Genomic DNA, 20550 nt, shown 5'->3' with positions numbered 1-20550 from the left:
CTTAACATTGAAACAACATTGAAATCTTAACATTGAAACAACATTGAAATCTTAACATTGAAACAACATTGAAATCTTGACATTGAAACAACATTGAAATCTTAACATTGAAACAACATTGAAATCTTGACATTGAAACAACATTGAAATCTTGACATTGAAACAGCATTGAAATCTTGACATTGAAACAACATACAGTATGAGCTTTCTTCCACGAGCATTTGATCTGAGAAAAAATGGCCGCTGTGTGAATCTTGTGATTAGCGGCCTCTCCGTTGATCCCTGTCCTAGAGATGTGCCTTCAATGCTATCGCAGTGCCTTGCCAAGCTCAGAATAGATCTTTAAGATTCATTCACATGCCTTGGGTCAAAGAAAAGAAGGAAAACATGAGAGAGCGGAAGAGGAAGGAAGGAGGAAAAAGAGCAGAAGTGCAGATGCATGAGAGAAATAAAGATATGGCTCGGGCGCAGGCTCGAGGAGATGAGCGCTCTTTGAAGTGTTTGATGCTCACAAACGCTGGCAGCTCTACATGTGCATTTTGTGTTATGTGTCATTACCTTCTTGTTTTGGGCCTTTAGTCTCCGAATATTGGAGCCTTGCCAGAAGAAGGGCATGTTGGCGTTGTTAAAAACCTGTCGACTCTTCTCTGTGAGCAACAACATCTGGTTTAGCACATAACTTGAGAAAACATGTTTATTTAAAGACATCAGCAGAGCATCCTCATTTAGCCGTCTTAGTACATGAAGTGCAACACTTTAATCAGTGCCTCTATGCTGTCGTCTCATTGTGCCTGTGCAAGCAAAGTTTGAAATGTTAATGTGATCTTCTGTGTTCTGTTTTTCTCTCTTTCCCTCTTTGCTTGCCGCTGCCTTCGTTGGATCATGGCCTGGCTGCTACTTTGAACTCCTGCACCTCAGGTAAAAAAAAAAAAAAAAAAAGCTCTCATTCTCTTAGTGTGCAGAGATTCTAAGCAGAAAGTCTTTGATTTAGAGATGCAGGAAGTAGCATCGATTTTTTGTTGTTGTTGTAAATAATTATTTTATTATGTAGTGTTTTTCCTTTAACATATTTTAATTTCCACCAGAAAGTGTTGCATAAATATTCATAAGTATTAAGTGTTGGTTGCTCAAAATTTCCCGGGGGAGAACCACCAGACCCACTTAAATGTTTTACCAGCCCACCCTTATTTGACAAAGAGCACAATTCTCCTTTGTGATCATTCCCTAATTGATAAGTTAGGGAAGTTAGTGCTTACTTTTGGGTAAGCAAACATCATAAATATGAACTATTAGTGTATATGATAGAATAAAGCCACTGAATTTGGGCTTTTATGGACAAAATCAATCAAACAGTCCTGGTAAAGAATAAAGAAGAGTTGGAACAAAATTTGAAGATCAACCTTTGAAGCCATGGCTTGTTGTCCAATGACAATGAATCTTAAAGTGTGGTTTTTACAAACTGGTTGTTTGGGGGGAAATCTGGTTGTAGACCATTCCTCTCAGCTTCATCCATGTTTTTCAAGTTACTAAAGGGATATTCGTTTGCCAGATACTGTATGTCCTAGCTATACCTGAGATCCAGAAATATTGTCTATATCCCTCACGGCTGGCTGAATCGTCACTGGATACAAGTTGATAGATTGTGATATTGATCTTGGGTGTTTCAGTCACACATAGAGTAGTGAGAAAGAGAGTATATGAGAAATGAGGGTGTTTACTGTAAGAAGAGCCAAATGTAATGAATGGCACTTAAACAAGCACACAACCTTTCAAACACCATCTCACAGTGCTCGTAAAACACATGGAAAAGTATCCCTTCAAAACAAATAGTCACCTACCGGAGGTTGCGTCTCTTTTCTCTTACCTGCAGAAGCCCCATGGAGACACTTTAATTTGGGAAATTGAGTGCAGCAGGCTTCGCATCTCATTACTGTCTTAGCTTGGAAGTGGGGTGGGATCCAGGGCTCTGCTTTCTCATCCAATCTCAAGTACAAGTGTTAGCCTTTAATACGACCTCAGAGCTGTGTTACAAAGTGGAGATGGGCTACTGCTGTGTGCTTACTCTGCAACGGATGCTAAGCGGTAAATCAAGCAGGAATGTGGACGCCAATACCTTGAAAAGATGAAGAAAAAGTGGAGAATGCAGCCTATGAACCTTTTGCTGTGCTTTTATCCAGAGCTGTTGCTAATAATGTCCCTGACACTCGCTCACGTTGCATGCTGTTAGGATAGCTTGTTACGCAGATGACACTACGTTAAATATCTGTCATGGTAGAAAAATAATTACATCCACCTATTCTGAGTAAATCAGGATTTCTGCAACAACACATTGGATTGAATTTAAACATTCAGTCTAGAGCATGAGTCTCTTTGTTAATCTCGATTGAAGACATTTAATATCAGCGAGGGGAGTACTGGAACACTTCCTTTCTGAACATTTTACCCTCCCTGTACAATAGCTGGAGCTGGTGAAATGTCACCCAGCTAAAGGTTATTTCCTACTTCATTAGCGCTCAGGGTAAAACAGCGCTGCCTGGACTCTGACTGAGCAGGTTTTTCGGTGGTCATTGGGCCGAGGACGGTTGTTCTTCTGAGATAAGGTGAGAGGGATGCGCGGTGCTCCGGTGTTTAATTAAAGCAGTAAGTAATGTAGGGAGATTGGACAGAAGTTCATTTACTGAGAGGGAAGTAGCAGACAAGATAAACATTCACACAGATAAATGAAGAGGTTGTATTCATACACTTGAGAAAAAGCATCTGCACATTGATGTAACAATTTAAAAAATTCAATGTTTAAGCAGCAGTTAAATGTGTAGCTGGTGGAGATGGAGCCAGTCAGAGTTATATTATAAATGCATTGGTGACCAACCTCTGGTTCTGGTCCTCACAGAGGGTCACATAGAGGAAAGAAATTGAACTTCTGATTCACAATTGTGTCTTTAAGAAAATAATAATCACATTTTGGACTGTATGGTGTTTTTTTTAAACCACAGTTACAAAGTGCTATACAAAGGAAATGAGTGACAGTTTTCAAATGATTTAATAGAATATGAAGAATTCAATTGACATTTAGAGATAAGTAAACATATTTTCATGAAACATTCATGAAATCATATTAGTTAGTCAAAAACAAGTACAAAATGAACAGGTGTAGTCTACTTGTGTGGACCAAAATGTGATTGAATCCTTGTTCATCCTCATAGTTTATATTAAATTGTTGTCTTATTGTATATCTATTTCTGCCTCCAACAAACAACAACAAATAGTAGCATGTGGAAAACACATTTTTGTAAAACACTGCGTTAAGTACTCAGGAAGTGACAGTACTTTGTACTTAGTGACAGAATCTATGATTTTATTTTGAAAATATAAAAAAAAAAGACATTTCTTATCTGACTGCTGATTTATCAAATACCAATCACTGTTTATTTTAAATAGGAGGGCATTGGGAAAATACCTTACTGTTTACATTTAATCTGCACCAAAATCTGAGGTAGTATATTTGTGCTCCTGTGAATCCATTCATCCACACATGCGCACACATGCGTGCACACACACACACACACCCTCAACCATGCATCACAATCTCCCCAATGAGCGGTCATTACAGCTCGTTTTAACAACTCTGGTTGAACACTGCTGATTTGAAACTCTGGCTGCAGCTGCAGGCCGCCCTGTTGGGAGGGATTATACTGCTTGCTGGTAATTTTACAGCTCTGATTGGGTGCTGTTTCCTCGAGAGAGATAGAGAGAGAGAGAGAGAGAGAGAGGCTCATATAGATTGTGTGTGTGTGTGTGTGTGTGTGTGAGAGTGTAGGAGAAAGCTTCACTCTGATGGCTGACACCAGGCTTGCGATGGTGCTGGTGTCTTATTGATTGTGGAGGCTTTGCAGTGGATACGTGCAGACTGAAACATTTCCTGTATGAATGAGAGTGCAAAGATCACGCCTGAGATCTGGCACGAGAGCTAAACAAAAATGGTGATGATATTAGAAAATGTTTGGGGATGTCTTTTGATACAGCCACCTGTTGTCTCTGTTGGGTTGTTGTATTTAACCTGAAAACAGAATTTCAAAATTAAAAAAGGTGTTTAGGATCCAAACCAGATCTTCTTCTGGACTTCTCTTCATCTTGTTGATCCTTATAGGAATGAATGTGCCATATGAACAGTACTATAAATCCATGTATACATTTTTTTAGCAGCATGCACCAACAAAACATACACCTTTTTCACCCAAACAAACCAAACAAATATATATTTTACACCCAGCTAAATTATAACAAAATCTGTGTGGAGACCAGGTCTGTGTCTCTTAACAGTTTTGGCAACATCATTCAGATACCAGTCAGCAACTAGTCTCTCTGATATCACTGGTTTCCTGCTGCAGTCTAGTAACTCTTAGTAATGTTGTGGAAGTCTGCCCTCTTGTGGCTGAAGGCGGTATCACAGTTTATATATATATATATTTTAAAATCCACCCTAACTTAATATCCAATGAAGTGTTTTGAATATTTTCATCAACAGAGGCATGTGTTATGCAATTATCTATCACACTGTTGGTTTATATTGTAATGTGGCACTTTGACATAACATGATATAAAACTTTATATAATTAATTCAGCATCTGTTTTTTTTATTGGGGTGTTTTCTTTTATTAAGATAGGATAGTGGAGAGAGTAGAACATCAGGTATGCTGAGAAAGGGGCTGCAGGTCGGTCTTGAACGCTTTGGAGGAATAATAGCCTCCATACACGGGGAGCAACCAAACCGCTAGGCCATCATGTTCCCCAGCAGCTATATTTTTTATTATAAAATTCGACAACAGAATGTCTGTTTTTGATATAATTAAACAACCTATAAAAATATGTAATTTTTCACACATCGCTGCAACTGTTTGATGATGATGAATTCAACTTTGTCATTACACAGTCCTACTTTTAATGGATCTCTCATTCACACCTTTAAACCTTCACGTCTGGGTTATTTCAATGGAGTCCTGTCCGAGGTACCTAACAAAGCCCTGGACAGGCTTCAGTATCCCAGGGTTCTCACCCGCACTAAGCCCAGTCAGCACATCACCCCCCAGCCTCATCCACCTTCACTGGCCCCCCGGTCAATTCCCACACCACATACAAACTCCACATCCACAAATCTCAGCACGGCATTCCCCCACCATGTAACTTTTCTGACCTCCTTCACCCTTACACTCCATCCCGGTATCTCAGATCCTCGGACACTGATTCGCTCTTCATTCCCCACAGAAACCTGCAAATAGTCGGGGGCCGAGCCTTCAGTGCGGCAGCCCCCACCCTCTGGAAACCCACCTGATCAACTCAGCTTATGGACTTGGTTGATCGTTTTGTGAATCTGATGTAAAGTGTCCTTGGGTCTCTTGAATGGCGCCTTATAAATTTAAGATATCATTATTATTACATTGGCTACTGTGGCAGATATCAAACATTGTAATAATATAGATATTCATCATACAGCACAAAAAAATGCTTGTTTGAAACTAGAATTCAATGATTTTTTTCATTAGCTCAAATTGTTTCATCTTAGCTGTTTGTTTGAAATAAATCTCATATAGGTCTTTGACACAGGAAGAGTTCCTCATTTGCCCAGCAGATGGGGCTCTATAGCAAGTGGTGCATTGACTGTGTCACCTCCAATTTGCTTCCTCATGAAACAAAACCCAAATATGAACCTCCTCGTTCCTCCATCGACTTCCTCACATCGACCTCTGCTCATAAATCTCCTCCAGTCACCTCCAACACGTCTGCAGCCGTCATTTACCTCGTCCGTTGATCTCTGCAAAGCGCTGTTGAAGCTGTGAACACTCTTTCTCTCGATACTTTCCACCGCAGGAAGATGATTTTTTTATTTTTTCCCTCCAGCTAAGGGGGCGAATCAACGCTGTAAATCAGAAGTCGTTTGTGTCAGCGGACTCTTTCTGACTTCACAAACGGTCTTTATCAGGTTAAGCAGGAGCAAGTGTCTGGAAATATTGAAACAGATGTTTTTTTGTCTCTGATCCAATACTGAATAGAGAAGTTGTTTGACCTTGGCAAGCACCTCGTAAAGACTCCTACTTGAGAAAAAAAATCAAGATACTACTTAAGAATAGAAGCACTTTTAGATAAATGAACTTGTTCTCTAACACTTTCTTTGTGTTTGTGCCGATATTGGTTTGTATCTGCAGTGTTGGGAGGATAATAAGGAGGGAGGCAGGTCTCTGCTGGTTAACGCCGACAGGCCACAAGACAAAGCGCTCGCGTGTCCACATTGGGGAGGATGGATGGTGCGTTTGGGGACAGTGTGTGTCCTCGCGGTAAAGCAGCCGGGACAGCTTTCACTTCCATCCATCACCTCCGCCCGTGATGATTTGGCCTTTAGAGAAACACGCCGTCTGCCCCGCTCTATTAATGAGGATTTAAGGGGGAGTTTCTTTGTCGCGCTCAAACTTTTTGCAAGTTGACGCGAGAGTTACTGCAGAATTCAACAATAAATCAAGATATTGCTCCGTCTTAAAATGAACAAGATTGGTAATAATGTTTTGGTGCATGATGTTGATTCATGCTCAGCCTGTTGACGGGGGGATTTTTTTTTTAACATCCAGTTATGGCTGAAAAATACCACTTTTGCTCACTTCTAGCCCTTTTTTCATCATTATGGGAACTTTAACCTTATTTTGGTTCCCGCTTTATTCGATTACTTAATGAGTTTTTAGAGGCAGAGAGCAAAACTGCTGCAGAAATGGCATTTTGTCTCCCAAAAGCGAGGTTTTTTTTTGCTATCTGTGTGCAGCAGTGGTATTCTTCATGGGGCTGGGGGCGGTAATGAGGAAGTTATGAGATTGCTCCCCTCTCCCCCATGTGCAGCTAGAGAAGACTGATGAGCCTGAACTTGCAAATAAAGTAAAAACAATCAGGGGAGAGGGTGGGGGAGGATACACACACATACACACACACACACACACACACACACACACACGGAATAAAAACAGACGTGCTCGTATACTCCAGCATGATTGATTGTGTCAATATCCACTTCATTTCTGTGCTGCAATATGTCTCCTGTTACACTTCCTCCTCCACACTCGGCTTCAAGCAGGAAGGAAACTCCAGCGTTGATTAAAACTTGTCCACCTCTTGAATTTAAATATTAACAGGACTAGTTGACGTTTAAATCACACATTAATCTCAGTCCTCAACTGTGTGACTCGGCAAACATTTCATTCCCAAAAGCAAGCTTCCTTATGTATCTTTCAACAGTTTTTGCTCAAAAGTAGCCACATGCTAACACTCGCTGTCGGCAGCTTGAACCATCTCTTGGGATCTTAAGGATTCTGATGCAGTCACGGGCAGGGATTACAATTTCTTCAAGCAGAGACTGTAATGTACATACTTGTTCCCTCTGGGAAAAAACACTGTTCCCATCTACTGTGGCCGGTAGGTGCCTGACAAGTTGCATATCCAAAACGCTTTGCAAAAGGGACACAATGGACAAGACCAACACAAACCCCACAACACAAATGCTAACGGCAAAACACAACACACATTAGCCAAGTGGAAGTTGAGAGTAGCAAACTACTGCCAGTGTTCCCGACAGACTCTTCATCTTTTTACACACTTTTGAACTTTTTTTCTGCAGACTGAAATTCTCGTCAAATCAAACAAAGATCCACATTCTGATTGGCCTTGATTTTTTCAAATTTGCATCCTCATCCAAACATAGTAAATAATGCATAATTTCTTATTAACAAACATCATGTAGTTGTGCGAATTCTCCTCAGATCTGTGGTTAAAGAGCGATCAGTGCATCCAGAAAGACATTCTAATAACACTGCAAAGCCAACAGGCAAGAATGAGATGTGGGCGGTTTTCTCATTGAAGCTTGAAGCGTTTTATGACTCACCCATTATGCATGATTTTTGGTCCGGATTTTTTTTTTTTTAAATATGTAAACCATTAAAATAGCAGCTTCAAGTAGGAGTGCTTTTTTCAGTGTTAAATAGAAAACTTTAAAAACACTTTCAGAACTGTAAAAAACACATTTTGTAAATGTATTTCCCAGTACAAATGCATTGATTTTCATTGAGTTTTTAACAGCTTTGACCCTCGCAGACATTGTTGGCCGCGATAAAGATGCTAACAGTTAGCTGCAACACCTTAAACCTCTGAGGAAAGCCCTTTTGTGTCTTTAATTCCACCCTGAAGATAAAGGAGTTTCTAAAGATCTCCAAAAGTTTGTCGATTTCAGAGCAGATTTAGGACCTTAATGGCCTCTTTGCACTGGCAGCGCCCATGACCTCGAGTTCAGAGCGCTTGTCACCGGTGCTTGCTGTTGCTAGGTTACAAATGGCTTATAGCCCCCAATTCCCTCAGTAAAGTGACCAAGTGTTTCTTAAATTGCTCCGTATGCCATATTCTTTTATTGAAGTGGATTTCACCAAGAAAACAGCAAATCAATATGAAGAAATGTTCCAAGCATAGGGAGCAGCTTTAATCCTGGAGCCTCAACAAAGACTCGTCAGGCTAGTTTCTCCGCTGCCATTGCTGTTGACAATGATAGACTTGATTTCAGAAGTCCCAGCCTTTCTTTATTTGGATTGGTTGATGATGGAGAAGTGACAATCACAATCTCGGGTTCCAAAAGCTCAAATATTTTCAATGCAGCGACAAAAAAAAAAGCTGACGTTGATGTCATTTTTGCTCTTAGGATGCTCGGGCTGAAGACACTGAACTGAAAAATCAGCGCTACCAGCACAAAACTGTCCAAGTGTCCCCAGGCCTTTATGTCTGATTGTGCAACAGACGAGACAGAAGCCAGTCAAATTAAACTTTAGATTTTCTCAGCTAATTTGTTTTTCTTTTTCCGATTCCATTTTCATGTAGAACCCAGAAGATGTCAACCCTGCATGCTGCCAGTCACTGCATGCACAAGAGTAACCACACTGAAAACAATGATTGACACTTCAAATACCCGAATCAGCATGTTTCTTTAGAACTGCTGAGCACAACACCACACAGCATGGGGACAGTCAGAATTCACATGTTTAGTAATGCATTGTCGGTTTCTCTTTGGGATGATTGAAAAGCCGCTTCGCCCGCCCTGAGCTCGCTATGGGTTTGATTACTTTCCCCTCAAGTGCATCCTGGAATCGGCTCTGTCTCAGTTATTTTATTTATGAGTAAACACAATAGCTGTCACCTGTGGTAGTGTTGAAAGAGCTAAATATACAGTATGAGGTATGATGGGGCTGATATCTTTTGATATTGAATAAGGACTGTGTCTCTCTGGGAAGAAGACATTGTATTGTTTCTAAGTATGATTTTCTAATTCTATATAAACAAGCTGATGATATAGAAGCTAATCCATCTATGAAAAGACAAATGTCCAAGTACAGTACCATTTTTACCAGTAATGGCTACATAATATAGTACAATGTTTAGGAGTACATTGTGTGTAGTTTCATCTCCTTCTCTACTTCTCTGGTCGAGCTCAGAAAGTGATGGACCCAATCGTCCAGATTTTCCAAAATATCCAAAATAAAAATCTGTTTTAAATGATCAATACAGCTCAGATGAGTCAGCAAAACCATTTGGGATGTTTAAAAATTGATCTGTAGAGCTCTCACGTTACCAGATGCTCTTGGCCGATGAATGTTACCAACCAAGGTTCTCAAACCAGATTTGAATCAGGTATAAATGGTCCCATAACGTCTGTCGTTTGTGTTTGTGCAATACACTTTATCCTTCCTAAAAATGTATTTTATAGCATCCACTGTATTCTTACGTCCTAGTGTTATAAACTGTTCTCTTGCTAGAGCATTGATGGGGTTGACAGACTTGAGGATGGGGAAGAAAAGGGGAATTTCCAAGGTCAATGAAGTCTGTTCTGTAGTCCTTCAGGAATTCAGCGAAGTGGGGTCGAGAGATCTGCCAACTACGAGGTGAAACCTCAACTTCTTCCTGCACTTGAGAGCTTAAGAGCAGGAGAGCTCTATTTCCTGCAGCTCCTTTACAAGCTTTTTTTTTTTTATCCTCTTCAAAAGGCTCTCTTTAATCGTAGCTATAGTGCAGGATGAGAGTGTTTTCAAATGACAACCTGCTGGCAAATTCTGATCTTTGAGACTAACTTCCAAGGGAAGAAAATGTCAAAGGCTGTTTCAGCTTCCTGCACAGCTTTTGGTGGAAACCACTTGACTGTTAAGAGGACTTGGAATTTCCCAGCGGGTGGCGAGCAAGCAACAGTAGAGGAGTTATAGACTGCCTCAGTAGCTACAATGGATCAATCTCCTCCTCCTGTTTCTTTTCCTTGTAGCGCTGAATGTCTTACACAACCTGCTTTGAAACACAGAAATAATGGTCCCTGGGATTTCATCATCCCGAGAACTCATCAAGCAGCCAAAAAGAGTGCCTGAGTCAGAGCTTTAAAAAATGACCACATAAGACAAAAGGCTGCAGACTCGGGGGACCGGGACATGAAAGATGCAGTGAGGAGAGAGTGTTGGAGAGGCAATCAGGAAGTGTAACAATAAAGGAATATGGTGGAAGTGAATCTGCTTTAATGGTGCAGCATTCATGATCTTTATGTACCAGACTACATCATATAAAAATGAAGGGAAAACAGAGGTAGTGTTCTATTGCTATTATTGTGTCGTCTCTTTTTATCTATTAGCTGTACCACTTATTCTGGGTTGGGGAGGCTCTCGAATCATTCCCAACTGGACATAAGGCGGGGCACACCATAGGGAATCGTTGGGTAACCCTCATCATCACATTATGAAACAAAGCGTTTCAATGCGATGGTAAATAGTAAGTGGACTTGAGCTTGTATAACGCTTTCCTAGTCTTCTACTCAAAGTGCAGTAAACAGAAAACAGTCACAGAATGAATGCGCATAATTAGAACCACTTTTAATTTGGATTTACTATATCACTGCTACTTGAAGTCGCCAATGTAGGAGGTCTATAAAGTGAACCTTTTGTGCTTTATACACAAACTTCAGCCAATGAACTGTGCCCTCACAAACCTGCATAACAGCAAAAGCTATACTTCTTTCCATAACCACGGGAGCATCCACCTCCTGTTCTGCCAACTTATTCTCCCACAGTACATACAGTACTGTAACTGTAGAGCCTCAGGGCAGAGCACACGCCCACATGTGCAAGTATTCTGTACATTCTTGAGGTTCATTAGGGTTAATATTTTTGGATATCATATTTATAACACCATTTAGCTTCTGGTCTCATAAAGATCATTTCCATTATTGATTAACTTTCTGGTTATTTTCATAGTAAACAGATGAAACTTTTAGTCTATAAAATGTAAAAAAAAAACTTTAAAACGGTTATTTTCTGAGAGTGCAAAGTAACCTTATGGTTGCTTCTTTTTTCTAATGGCAGCCCAGATCAATAAGAGGTTATATATATATATTGTCATAAATGTCTTCAGAAAAGCAGAAAATCTCACATTTTTAAAGATGGAACCAGCAATTATTGGACATTTTGTCTTGAAAATAACCCGTTATTGTTGGCTTATAAGTAGCCTTTTTTTTTTAAAGATTGATTTATTAAATAATGGATTAAAATTTGAATTTCTACAGCAATACAAATATGCATACAAGTAAATGTGCAACATGCAAAAACATGTATTATATTTTCTTTTTTAGAAACCTCCTTCTTTCTCCAGTGTTTTCCCTGCACCACATCTTATCGACAGGCGGAGGTTTAATACAAACACATTCAATCACATTGTATCTTCGACAACAGCTCTCTAATGTTTCAGCAGTGACAGGGCCAGAGCAACGTCCATTAAGGCTTTCTGCCCACACATGACTGTGGACACGATCAATATGCCTCCGCTGCCCCTCCTCAGACCTTTGTTTTCCAAGAAGCCTCAGCGCTGGGAGGAACCGACGACCTTCACGGACACCAGCGGATCCAGGGGGAGTGTAACTGGGTAATCTGGCAGAATTCTGCAGCAGGGAGATACTGAAACAAACCAGTCACGACACTTGTTGTTTTGGCAGCATCAGGTGCTCAAGAGCAGAAGCAATCACCGACACTTAATAGAAAATACAATCAACACCCCAATTGTTTGAGAGTACTTGAAGAAATGAGAATTCTGGTTGTAAAGTTGAAGCAGTCACTGAATTAATGGATATGATTCTGGAGCCACAAACATTAAAGTCACTGGAAAACACAATCCAGACTTTGTAATAAGGGGTCATGCGTAGGTGGGCTGTGGCTTAGTGTTCGTCGTCTCCCAACCAGAAGGTCGGAGGTTGGATCCCCAGCTCCTGCAGCTACATGTCCAATGTGTCCTTGGGCAAGACACTTAACCCCAAGTTGAACACGATGGTGGCAATCATTGAGTATCACCAAATGGAGTTTAGTTTATATCTACCTTGCACTCGCTTACACTACCTACTTATCATTCAACATTACATTCATAGCTTTTACAATAAAAGCATCTCAGCTCATTTTGCATATCAATGCTAACTACTCATTTAAATGTTTGAAAATTCACCATTCATTGACATGAATTGAAATTAATATTTTAGATGCAAGATAATGCTTCCTCAATTGACTCAGACATAGAGTCGATATGATAAATCTCCTTTTTTCAATCATTTGTCCTGAAAAATGTCCTTCACATGGTTTTGAGATACCACAAAGCCTACATCTTGTATCCTCGTCTTTCTTATAATCTCACACTCAGAGGATCAGCGCAGATTAGCCAGTTGCTTCAGCTGACAGTTGAGCTCTTCTGGGATCTCTATAATACAGTATAGGTACAGTAATACCTGACAACAGAGCTACGGAGCCTGAAAGGCCTTGTCTCAAGTCAGCTTGTTAGTAGTGTGTGTTTGACACTTTGTGCCTGGCACAGTGACAACAGAAATGCTAATTCTAACATGCAAGCATCTCCCCTGAGTGTCCCCAATCCTGCAGTCCCAAAGTGATTTATCATGAGCTGCATATCAGATGCGCAAGAAGGCAGAGCGGGAAGGAGTTTCCTCTGAAGCTGTGCTATTTACAGCAAACCTGATAGCTTGAAATAAACTGAAATTGCTTGCTCTCGGAGGCAAGGAGTTGGTAGCACACCGCCTATTCTCAAGGGCTAATGCCAGGCTTTTTAGTACCTGATTATGCCGCCAGGTGTATCTCCCTTACGTGAGGCTGGTCTTGCAGCCTACCATGATGTGTTTGAGGGTCGCTGGAGTTGGGCAGAGGGCACAGGTAGGATCCTCGCCGTACCACCGATGGAGGTTCTTTGGTGATGGAAGCACATCATATGTCGCTCTGATGATGAAGCTGATCTTGCTTGCTTCCATTTCCCATAAATCTTTCCAGCTGATCTTCCTCTGCTCCACACCTTCCCACCGCATCCATTGCCCGTTTGGCAAGAGAGACCGCCTTTGCACTTCTTGCGGCCTCCTCCTGTCGCCGCATCTCCTCGACCACCAATGTCCTCCGCTCTGATGTTGTGGCCTTTCGCCAAGTTGGTTTACTTGTCGTAAGGCCAAAGCCTCCTCTTCCTTGCTGGACTTGCCCCACGATGTCTTTGTGCCTCAGCGCTGATGAAGCTTGCTGTAATGCATCAGATGGTGTCCACTTCCGGCCAGTTACCAGGGGCGGCGCAGCAGCACTGATGGTCTTGTCTCTTGAGTCCCTCAATGTCATCTGGAGTCTTACTTTAGAACACTTGTATTCCTCTGTTAGACTAGTAAGAGGTAGTTCCAGGACCCCTTTGCCGTAGAGGCCGATGTTAGAGGAAGGAGTCCAAATTGTAGGCACCAGAGCTTCAGTTTCCCAGGCAGTAGGGTCTGATTGATGTCTCCAGGCCATTGACAATTTCTTGCCTTAGTTGTTGCACCTGCTCTTTGTCCTTGAGACTTGCATTGTACCATCTGCCCAGGCTTTTAACTGGTTGCTCAGACACTGTTGGTATTGGGTCGTCACCGTAGCAGCTCTAAGCACTCTAGAGAGTGTATGATGAATCTGAAAATAATACTCTTCAGTCCTTTTGAATGATTAGCTTTAGTAATTTTTCTCTGAATGAATTTACATCTCTGAAAATTGAATAGCCTAATGTGCGTTGAGTGCTTTGGAGTCACCTTGGCTTATAGGGAACTTGAAAATAATCATCAGCTGCAGCCTTAGTTTCATGAAAAGGTTGTATTGAGCCTTTTGATTTGATTCGGGGAGAGGTTCATTCAGGCGATTTTCAAAACAACATTCTTATCTTACATTAGGTTTCATTTGAATAAATTGCCATATTTTCCTCCAGCCTTGTTCTTCCTGACACTTTGGATTTCACATATGAAATATGACTCTGCATGTGAAGACGAGCTCTTATGACTCTCATTTCCCAGAATAGTTGTTTTCTGTCACATCGTTTTTCTCCTTTTGGAAGGCTGCTGGATTCTTGTAATGTATTCATTTCACTTTTCTCTTGGGTTCACCCCAAAATACTGAATAAGTGTTATATTTGTGCGTTATAATTTGCAATTCTCAAAAAGACAGGAATATACTCCAAGCTGAAAAAGTTAGCCACTTCCATTAATGCTTGTCTTTCTCTCTTTTTCTGTGTTGCTTCTGCACGGCGTCTTAAAAGAAGTTACCAAATCCTCATTACATATGCACAAAGTGGCACTTCTTTTCTGTTCCTTGTTTGCAGCACATTTGCAGTTTAAGTGGTTGTTTGAGCAAACAGGCTTGCAGCAAAAATGCCCCGTCAAATACCTCGTGCATGCTGAGTAAATGAAAATGTGGGATTTACATACACATCAACAGTTTAAAGCAGGCCTGCAAGTTAACATGTGTGGCCTCACACTCCTACTTCTATTGCTATGGGTCATTGCTAAGTGTTTAATAGGTATTCTTTGAGGGTGTACAGGTGAATTATCTCGAAGCAGCATCACATACTTAAATGTATATTGGCTTTGCTCCTCCTGAAAAAACCACAAGTGCTTCTCAAATCCCCAATTTGTGTATCATCCCTGCTGCTAGCCGGCCTCGTAGATTAGGAGCTCGGACTGATCAAACACCGGCTTTCAAACGGGGAAAAAAAATCAATTTGTTTGAGCTCTTTGACTGACGAAAAAAAAAGGACTGTGTATGTTTTTCTTCTTCAGAGATTTGGATAGAGAGAGGGATGCACTTGAGGAGGCGTGCATGAAAGGAAAAACACACACAAACCCGCCCTTACTCAGGTGTTGGTTTAATAAAGATGATTCTGCATTTGCACTGATCTGCCTCAGTGGAACCATGTGAATGAGCACTTTGATGAAATATTAATTTAAAAAATTATTCTTTTAGCAACCCTTCTTTGATCTGGAATTCTAATAAGTCTTTAATTTGAACAGTAATAACTGGTTTTGATTAATTCAGAATCATTCTGTGACAGTATCGGCCTCTGGGGTCGAATATATTCTTCCATTTGAGAGGCTTTTGCAGCTTTGCAAACGCAGAAAGAGAAAGAGTGCAGCCAGAGGAAACACACAGGATTGAGAGGCTGCAAACCAATGAGCACTGAGAAACATTTAGCCACGCCCACTGCACATCTGTACAGTGACGTCAGAGCCCACTACAGCGCTGAGTCCCTGTATGTGCACGAGGGCTTAGTAAGGCCTGATCCTGCACGTCCACAGTCCTGCTGTGATGAAGTAATGTTACAACAGGTTAGACACAGATTATTACGAGTGTAAAGGACACAGCAGGCTTTTTATTTCTCAGAAAAATGCTGCTTTTTAAGAATAATCCCCAACTCTGTGTTCAATTTATCCCAGTGGAGTGTTAACCAAAGCAATATTCTTTAAACTTTTATAAATATCCATGAAATTTACAATTTTGACCACATCATTGATTTCATTTTTATTTTTGAAAAGCTCTTTTAATTGATGACTTAAAATAAATGCTGCAAAATTTCTACAGGGAATACTTTTTCCCCCCTAAACAATGGCACTATGATGCAACAAAACCATCAACCAAAATGAACCAAGACTCCAAAACCAAACGACCACAGATATATATGAATGTATTTCCCAGCCAGCATCCACTTCTGTTTTCCTTGAGTGACAGTATGAACATTAATGTAATTACGTGTCCCTGATCTTGGGGTTCTGGGAGTCCACATGTCAGATGAATCCCAATTTGAATATCAGATGATTTTGTTCAGTGTTTAAGGTGAGCTCCAAGAGAAACATGTAGAAATTTTGAGGTCAGATCCACAGATCAGGAGAGCAACGTAAACTCAATCTGGTAAATAGGATCAGCTGGGAATCCTCAACTCGCCAAGTTAGGACTAAAAGTCCCAAAAATCAAATCCCTTGGAAGAGTGTGAGGCTGGAAGTGAGTTCAACCCATTCAGCTTAATAACACTCACTGAGTTGTGTCTAACAACACAAAAATCAGGCCAGAGCATAAACTGCTCGGGCAGTTCTTTCAGACTGTGACTAAACTAGATTTTGTATCTTTGCTTTCTTTATCCAATTATCACTGTCCACCTCATCATGGTCCAACATGTTAGTTTTAAAAATGGCTCTCAGTTCAGTGGGACAAAGATGGTAATTTCATTTTCAAGTTCTTTTCCAAATAGCTCTTGGACAGAGAATTGGATTAGGCGATTCAGCAAAAATGTGGATTAGCCTTCATGGAAAGGCCACACGACGAGAGAAAATTGGATGAAAAATGGAGAGACGTCGTCAATCCTTGTTGGACGTCTGCTCGAGTGGAAGCGCCTTTCTTCATGTGAAAAGCTTCCTCTTGTCGATGAAGAGCTCGTCATGAAACAGTCAGAGAGCACTTGTCTTTCATAGGAATGTTTAAGTGCGTCTGAAAAAAAATGAAGGATCAATAAGGCGCCCTGCATCATGGGAACATGACAGCACTGTGGAAATGTTTCAGAGGTAACTAATGGATGGGCGGCTTGGAGAAAAGTCGTCATTATGCTTCTCCAATGTGAGAAAGGTGCATTTGCATGAATGAAAATACTCAGAAGTATTTATGCGATGGGTGCAGGTTGAGGTCTTTGAGGTATTCTAGGAAATTGGATTGCTAGATAACTGGTTTTATTGTTGTATTTATTTCTAGTAAAGACTGTAAAGAGGATTTTGTTTCAGAAGTACTAGTTTGAACTACTTGTTTTTTTTAAGTACATTGAGTTAAATAAAAACTACATTTGTCCTCAGGGTAGCTCTGCTTTAGTTTAACTTTACAGTGAAGAAACTGGTAGCTTGCACGGCCCTGCTTTCCAAACGCTGTTTGAATGACACCACGAGTGATCACAGAGATTGTGGTTCAACTGAATAAGTGGACAAACAACTTTAAGACAAAGGCACTAAATCTTGACTGCGTGCTTTAGAGGAGGTGAAAGACCTCCCACACTCCCACATTGACCCAACAATCAGTCACTCAAACTGCTTCACACCCATAGGATGAACGACACAGACTGAAGCACAACTGATTATTATTATTATTTTTTACAATTGTGTCATTGATTTGACAAAATACATGCTAATTTGCAATCAACATTACACATTCAAACCATTTTATGGATTTCGGTATCTCCTATGAGTGATCTAAAAGATATTCCTCCCATGGATCGCCACAGTAACACCCCCTCCCTCCCTCTGATCGATCAGACATATCCATCTTTCATACAGCAGGTTACAGACGTGATAACCTCTCATCTTGTTCCACTGAGAAAATTGCCACAGTTGAGGTATTCCAGCATCCGTTTCCTCCTCGTCCAATCAATACACAGCTACACTGTAAAAAAAAAAGGAAAAAGAAATCCAGCAATGATAGCGCAAAAAAAAGTATTTTCCTCCAACATAATGTGTATACATGGTTCCAATTTAGATGCCAACTTAAGTAGCCTATTCATTTAAAAGATAACTTTTATTTTTTTTAGATTTATATTTATTTTGGCTTAAAGCAAGTTTGAATTGCTTTCAAAAACTAAATATTTTTGAAAAGAAGTGATTTTAAAAAGTTAAGCTTTAAAAAATTCTTGTAAAATATTATCTTGAGCATTTTTTAAAAAATACATCAAATGACTTTGAATTAATTTTTGTAGTCAATAAATTGATTATCTCTGAAATTTGGCTTTTTTGCACTCTCAGTCTTTCACACTTTTATCACAGTATTAAAAAAAAAAGGAAAAACAAAACGGCATTCAAATCATATCTGAACCTACTTTGTTTTCACTCCTTTAATAAATAAAATTTAAAAAAACATTTAAAATACTTTTTCCAACCAGAGAACATTTTACAGTGTAACAACACAGAGAACGTGCGTCTCGGCTGCCAATCGAGGCACCCGGTGTGTTGTTGGTTGAGGCGCACGCTGATGCTCTGACTGATTATTGGTGAAGCCAGAGTAGGAGGAGAAGGAGGGAGGAGGCGATAATCCGCGCACAGACGGACCCATCCGAGCCGCTGGCAGAGCTGCTTGCAGCGGGCGTCGGGAGACCATGGAGCCGCTGCTGTCCTTCCGCTCTTTCCACTCTCCAGGCAAATCGCTTCAAGGACACATTAAATAGTCCTTTGCATGTGTTAAGGGGCTCGCAGAACGGAGCAGGGAGTTGCCTTGTTTTCACTTTTGGTATAATATCGCGGTTTTTCCTCTCCCTCGGGGCGTTGCGCATCACACCGGAGCTCTCCACCCTCTGATGCCGGGAGCGCAGCGCCGGGTCAGAGGCTGATCCGAGCACTGCTTGCCTTTGGATTCTGTGATCCACCCTACGTTTGGCTGAGTCCGGACCCCGCACTGGATTGTTCGCCTGTTAAAGGGATTATGATTTTTTCGGACATGAGCACGGGGACCAACTCCCCCAAGGTGCACCCACCGAATGGGACGAGGTTTTACACCTTCCAGGCAAGTTTCAGAAGCTTCTTTTACCATCTGTGCACCATTACTCAGATGTCAGCTGCTCCTTTGTTTTCTCTGGCTCTCAGTTATTTAGAAGAAAAAAAAAGAGGCTTTGGGGCTTTCATTCTGGCACACTTGGGAGGTGTGTGCATTGTCTGCAGAGCTGTGAGTGCTGGGTGTTTCCTACCTGCGCGTGCAGGCTGACTCCCTCAGACTCCCATGTGAGCTAAATCCTAATTTTCCACGGCTTTGTTTTGGATTAACACTTTCCCCTCTACAGTTTTTTTTTTTTTTTTTTTTTTTACATTTACAGACAGACGATCTCAGAAACAAGTGTAGCAAAGTGAAAGTAAAGTGGATGCACTCAGTCGTGAAGCTCTGGAGACCATGAAGAAAAACACAAGGGACTCACTTTTGTAAAAATTTAACTTCACGATCTTAAAAGATAGAATTTCGCACAAGCATTTCCATGGCTTAAATAAAACATCTGAGAGTAAAATCATGAGAAGCAAAAATCCAGAGTTCATCCTCGTCTTGCTACTGTATAATACTATTTAATTATTCATGCGAATCCCACTGTATCCCATCATTCTGTATATCTATATTTGAGTTGTGCTCTAGTTCTATTTCTAAGGAGGCGCAAGGACAAACGTGCCTTACAGTGATTACTGTAGGCTACCCATGCATATTTCAGCTGGACCCAGAGCCCATGCATGGCAATGAAGCAGTGTCAGTAGATATTGATCGCGTGTTTTCCGTTTGACTCTTGTAACCAAGCCAGTATTTTCTTTCTTTCTTTATTTTTTTTACTGTGGGTGGAAGGAAGATGGGAATGAACATTTTTCAGGGGTGGTACTGAGATGATATTTAACAGCAGTCTTCAAGACTCTGTTCTTGCAATACGTTAGGGGGGGAAAAGGTGATGATGGTTGATATTTTTTTTCATTCAGGTGCAGTCAGTGTGATTTCAGAGGCTGTGCAGGAGATGAGTGTAAAGTGGTTCGCTTTTCAAGTGAGCTGAAGTGCTGATTGGAGCTCATTTTTAGACGAGATGTTTGTGGAGAAATACACCTGCCTCATCAGCGTAATCACGATCTGGAGCCTCAGCAACAAAGCAGAGTGTCTCACCTTTGCATTTTTAAGTTTGGGTTTTTCATAGCTGTTTTGCCATTGCAGGGACAAATAAGATTACTCTTTTTTTTCCCCCCCAAGAGAAAACACCAATGAGAGGCTTGGGGCTCCACGTTTGTGTTCCCTCTTACTTTGACTTTCACATTTAAACATTTCTGCCTTTTGGATGTTTTGCCTTGTGCAACATAAACCTCCATTTCATGCCAAATGATTAGTGAAGATGGGTCCCCTGAGGGCTCATACCTGTTGGAAGAAGCTCCTCTGATATCCCAAAATCAAAGGCGTCCTCATACTCAAAGATCATAGTCCCTGGAAATCCCCATAAACATGGAATTGTAGGGAAAGGCACTTCTTGGCTGCTTCAATGCACATAAATCACATCTCATTTTCCTTCACCCTTGAGGTGATATAAGATCTGTCATGCTTGGTTTGGTAAAAGCATGCATCACTGCATTGGTTCATGCCAAATCAGTGCGTTCCCAGTACAAAACTATTTTTTAACACAGTTCCTTTAAGACTTTTTTTTACCAACTAT

At 40.8% G+C, this 20550-nt stretch overlaps 1 protein-coding gene across 13 annotated transcripts in view; it reads left to right on the top strand.

Annotated features, from left to right (window-relative positions):
* Positions 1–20550, top strand: part of ppfia2 (PTPRF interacting protein alpha 2) — a 143478-nt gene that overhangs the window by 36459 nt on the left and 86469 nt on the right. Inside the window, exon 1 of one of the 13 annotated variants that reach the window (XM_061030281.1) lies at positions 18388–18890. The exons of 10 other annotated variants lie outside the window; for them this stretch is intronic. In XM_061030281.1, the coding sequence (XP_060886264.1) occupies positions 18810–18890 (81 nt within the window). In that variant the 5' untranslated portion in view covers positions 18388–18809. Of the gene's footprint in view, positions 1–18387; positions 18891–20550 lie in introns of those variants that run through there. 2 more of the 13 variants (XM_061030283.1, XM_061030285.1) reach the window with 2 other exon arrangements.

This window comes from Labrus mixtus, chromosome 22 (assembly GCF_963584025.1).
Source record: "Labrus mixtus chromosome 22, fLabMix1.1, whole genome shotgun sequence".
Taxonomy (NCBI): domain Eukaryota; kingdom Metazoa; phylum Chordata; class Actinopteri; order Labriformes; family Labridae; genus Labrus; species Labrus mixtus.
Note: the sequence above shows the minus strand (reverse complement) of the source record. Positions and strands in the feature narration are given on the sequence as shown.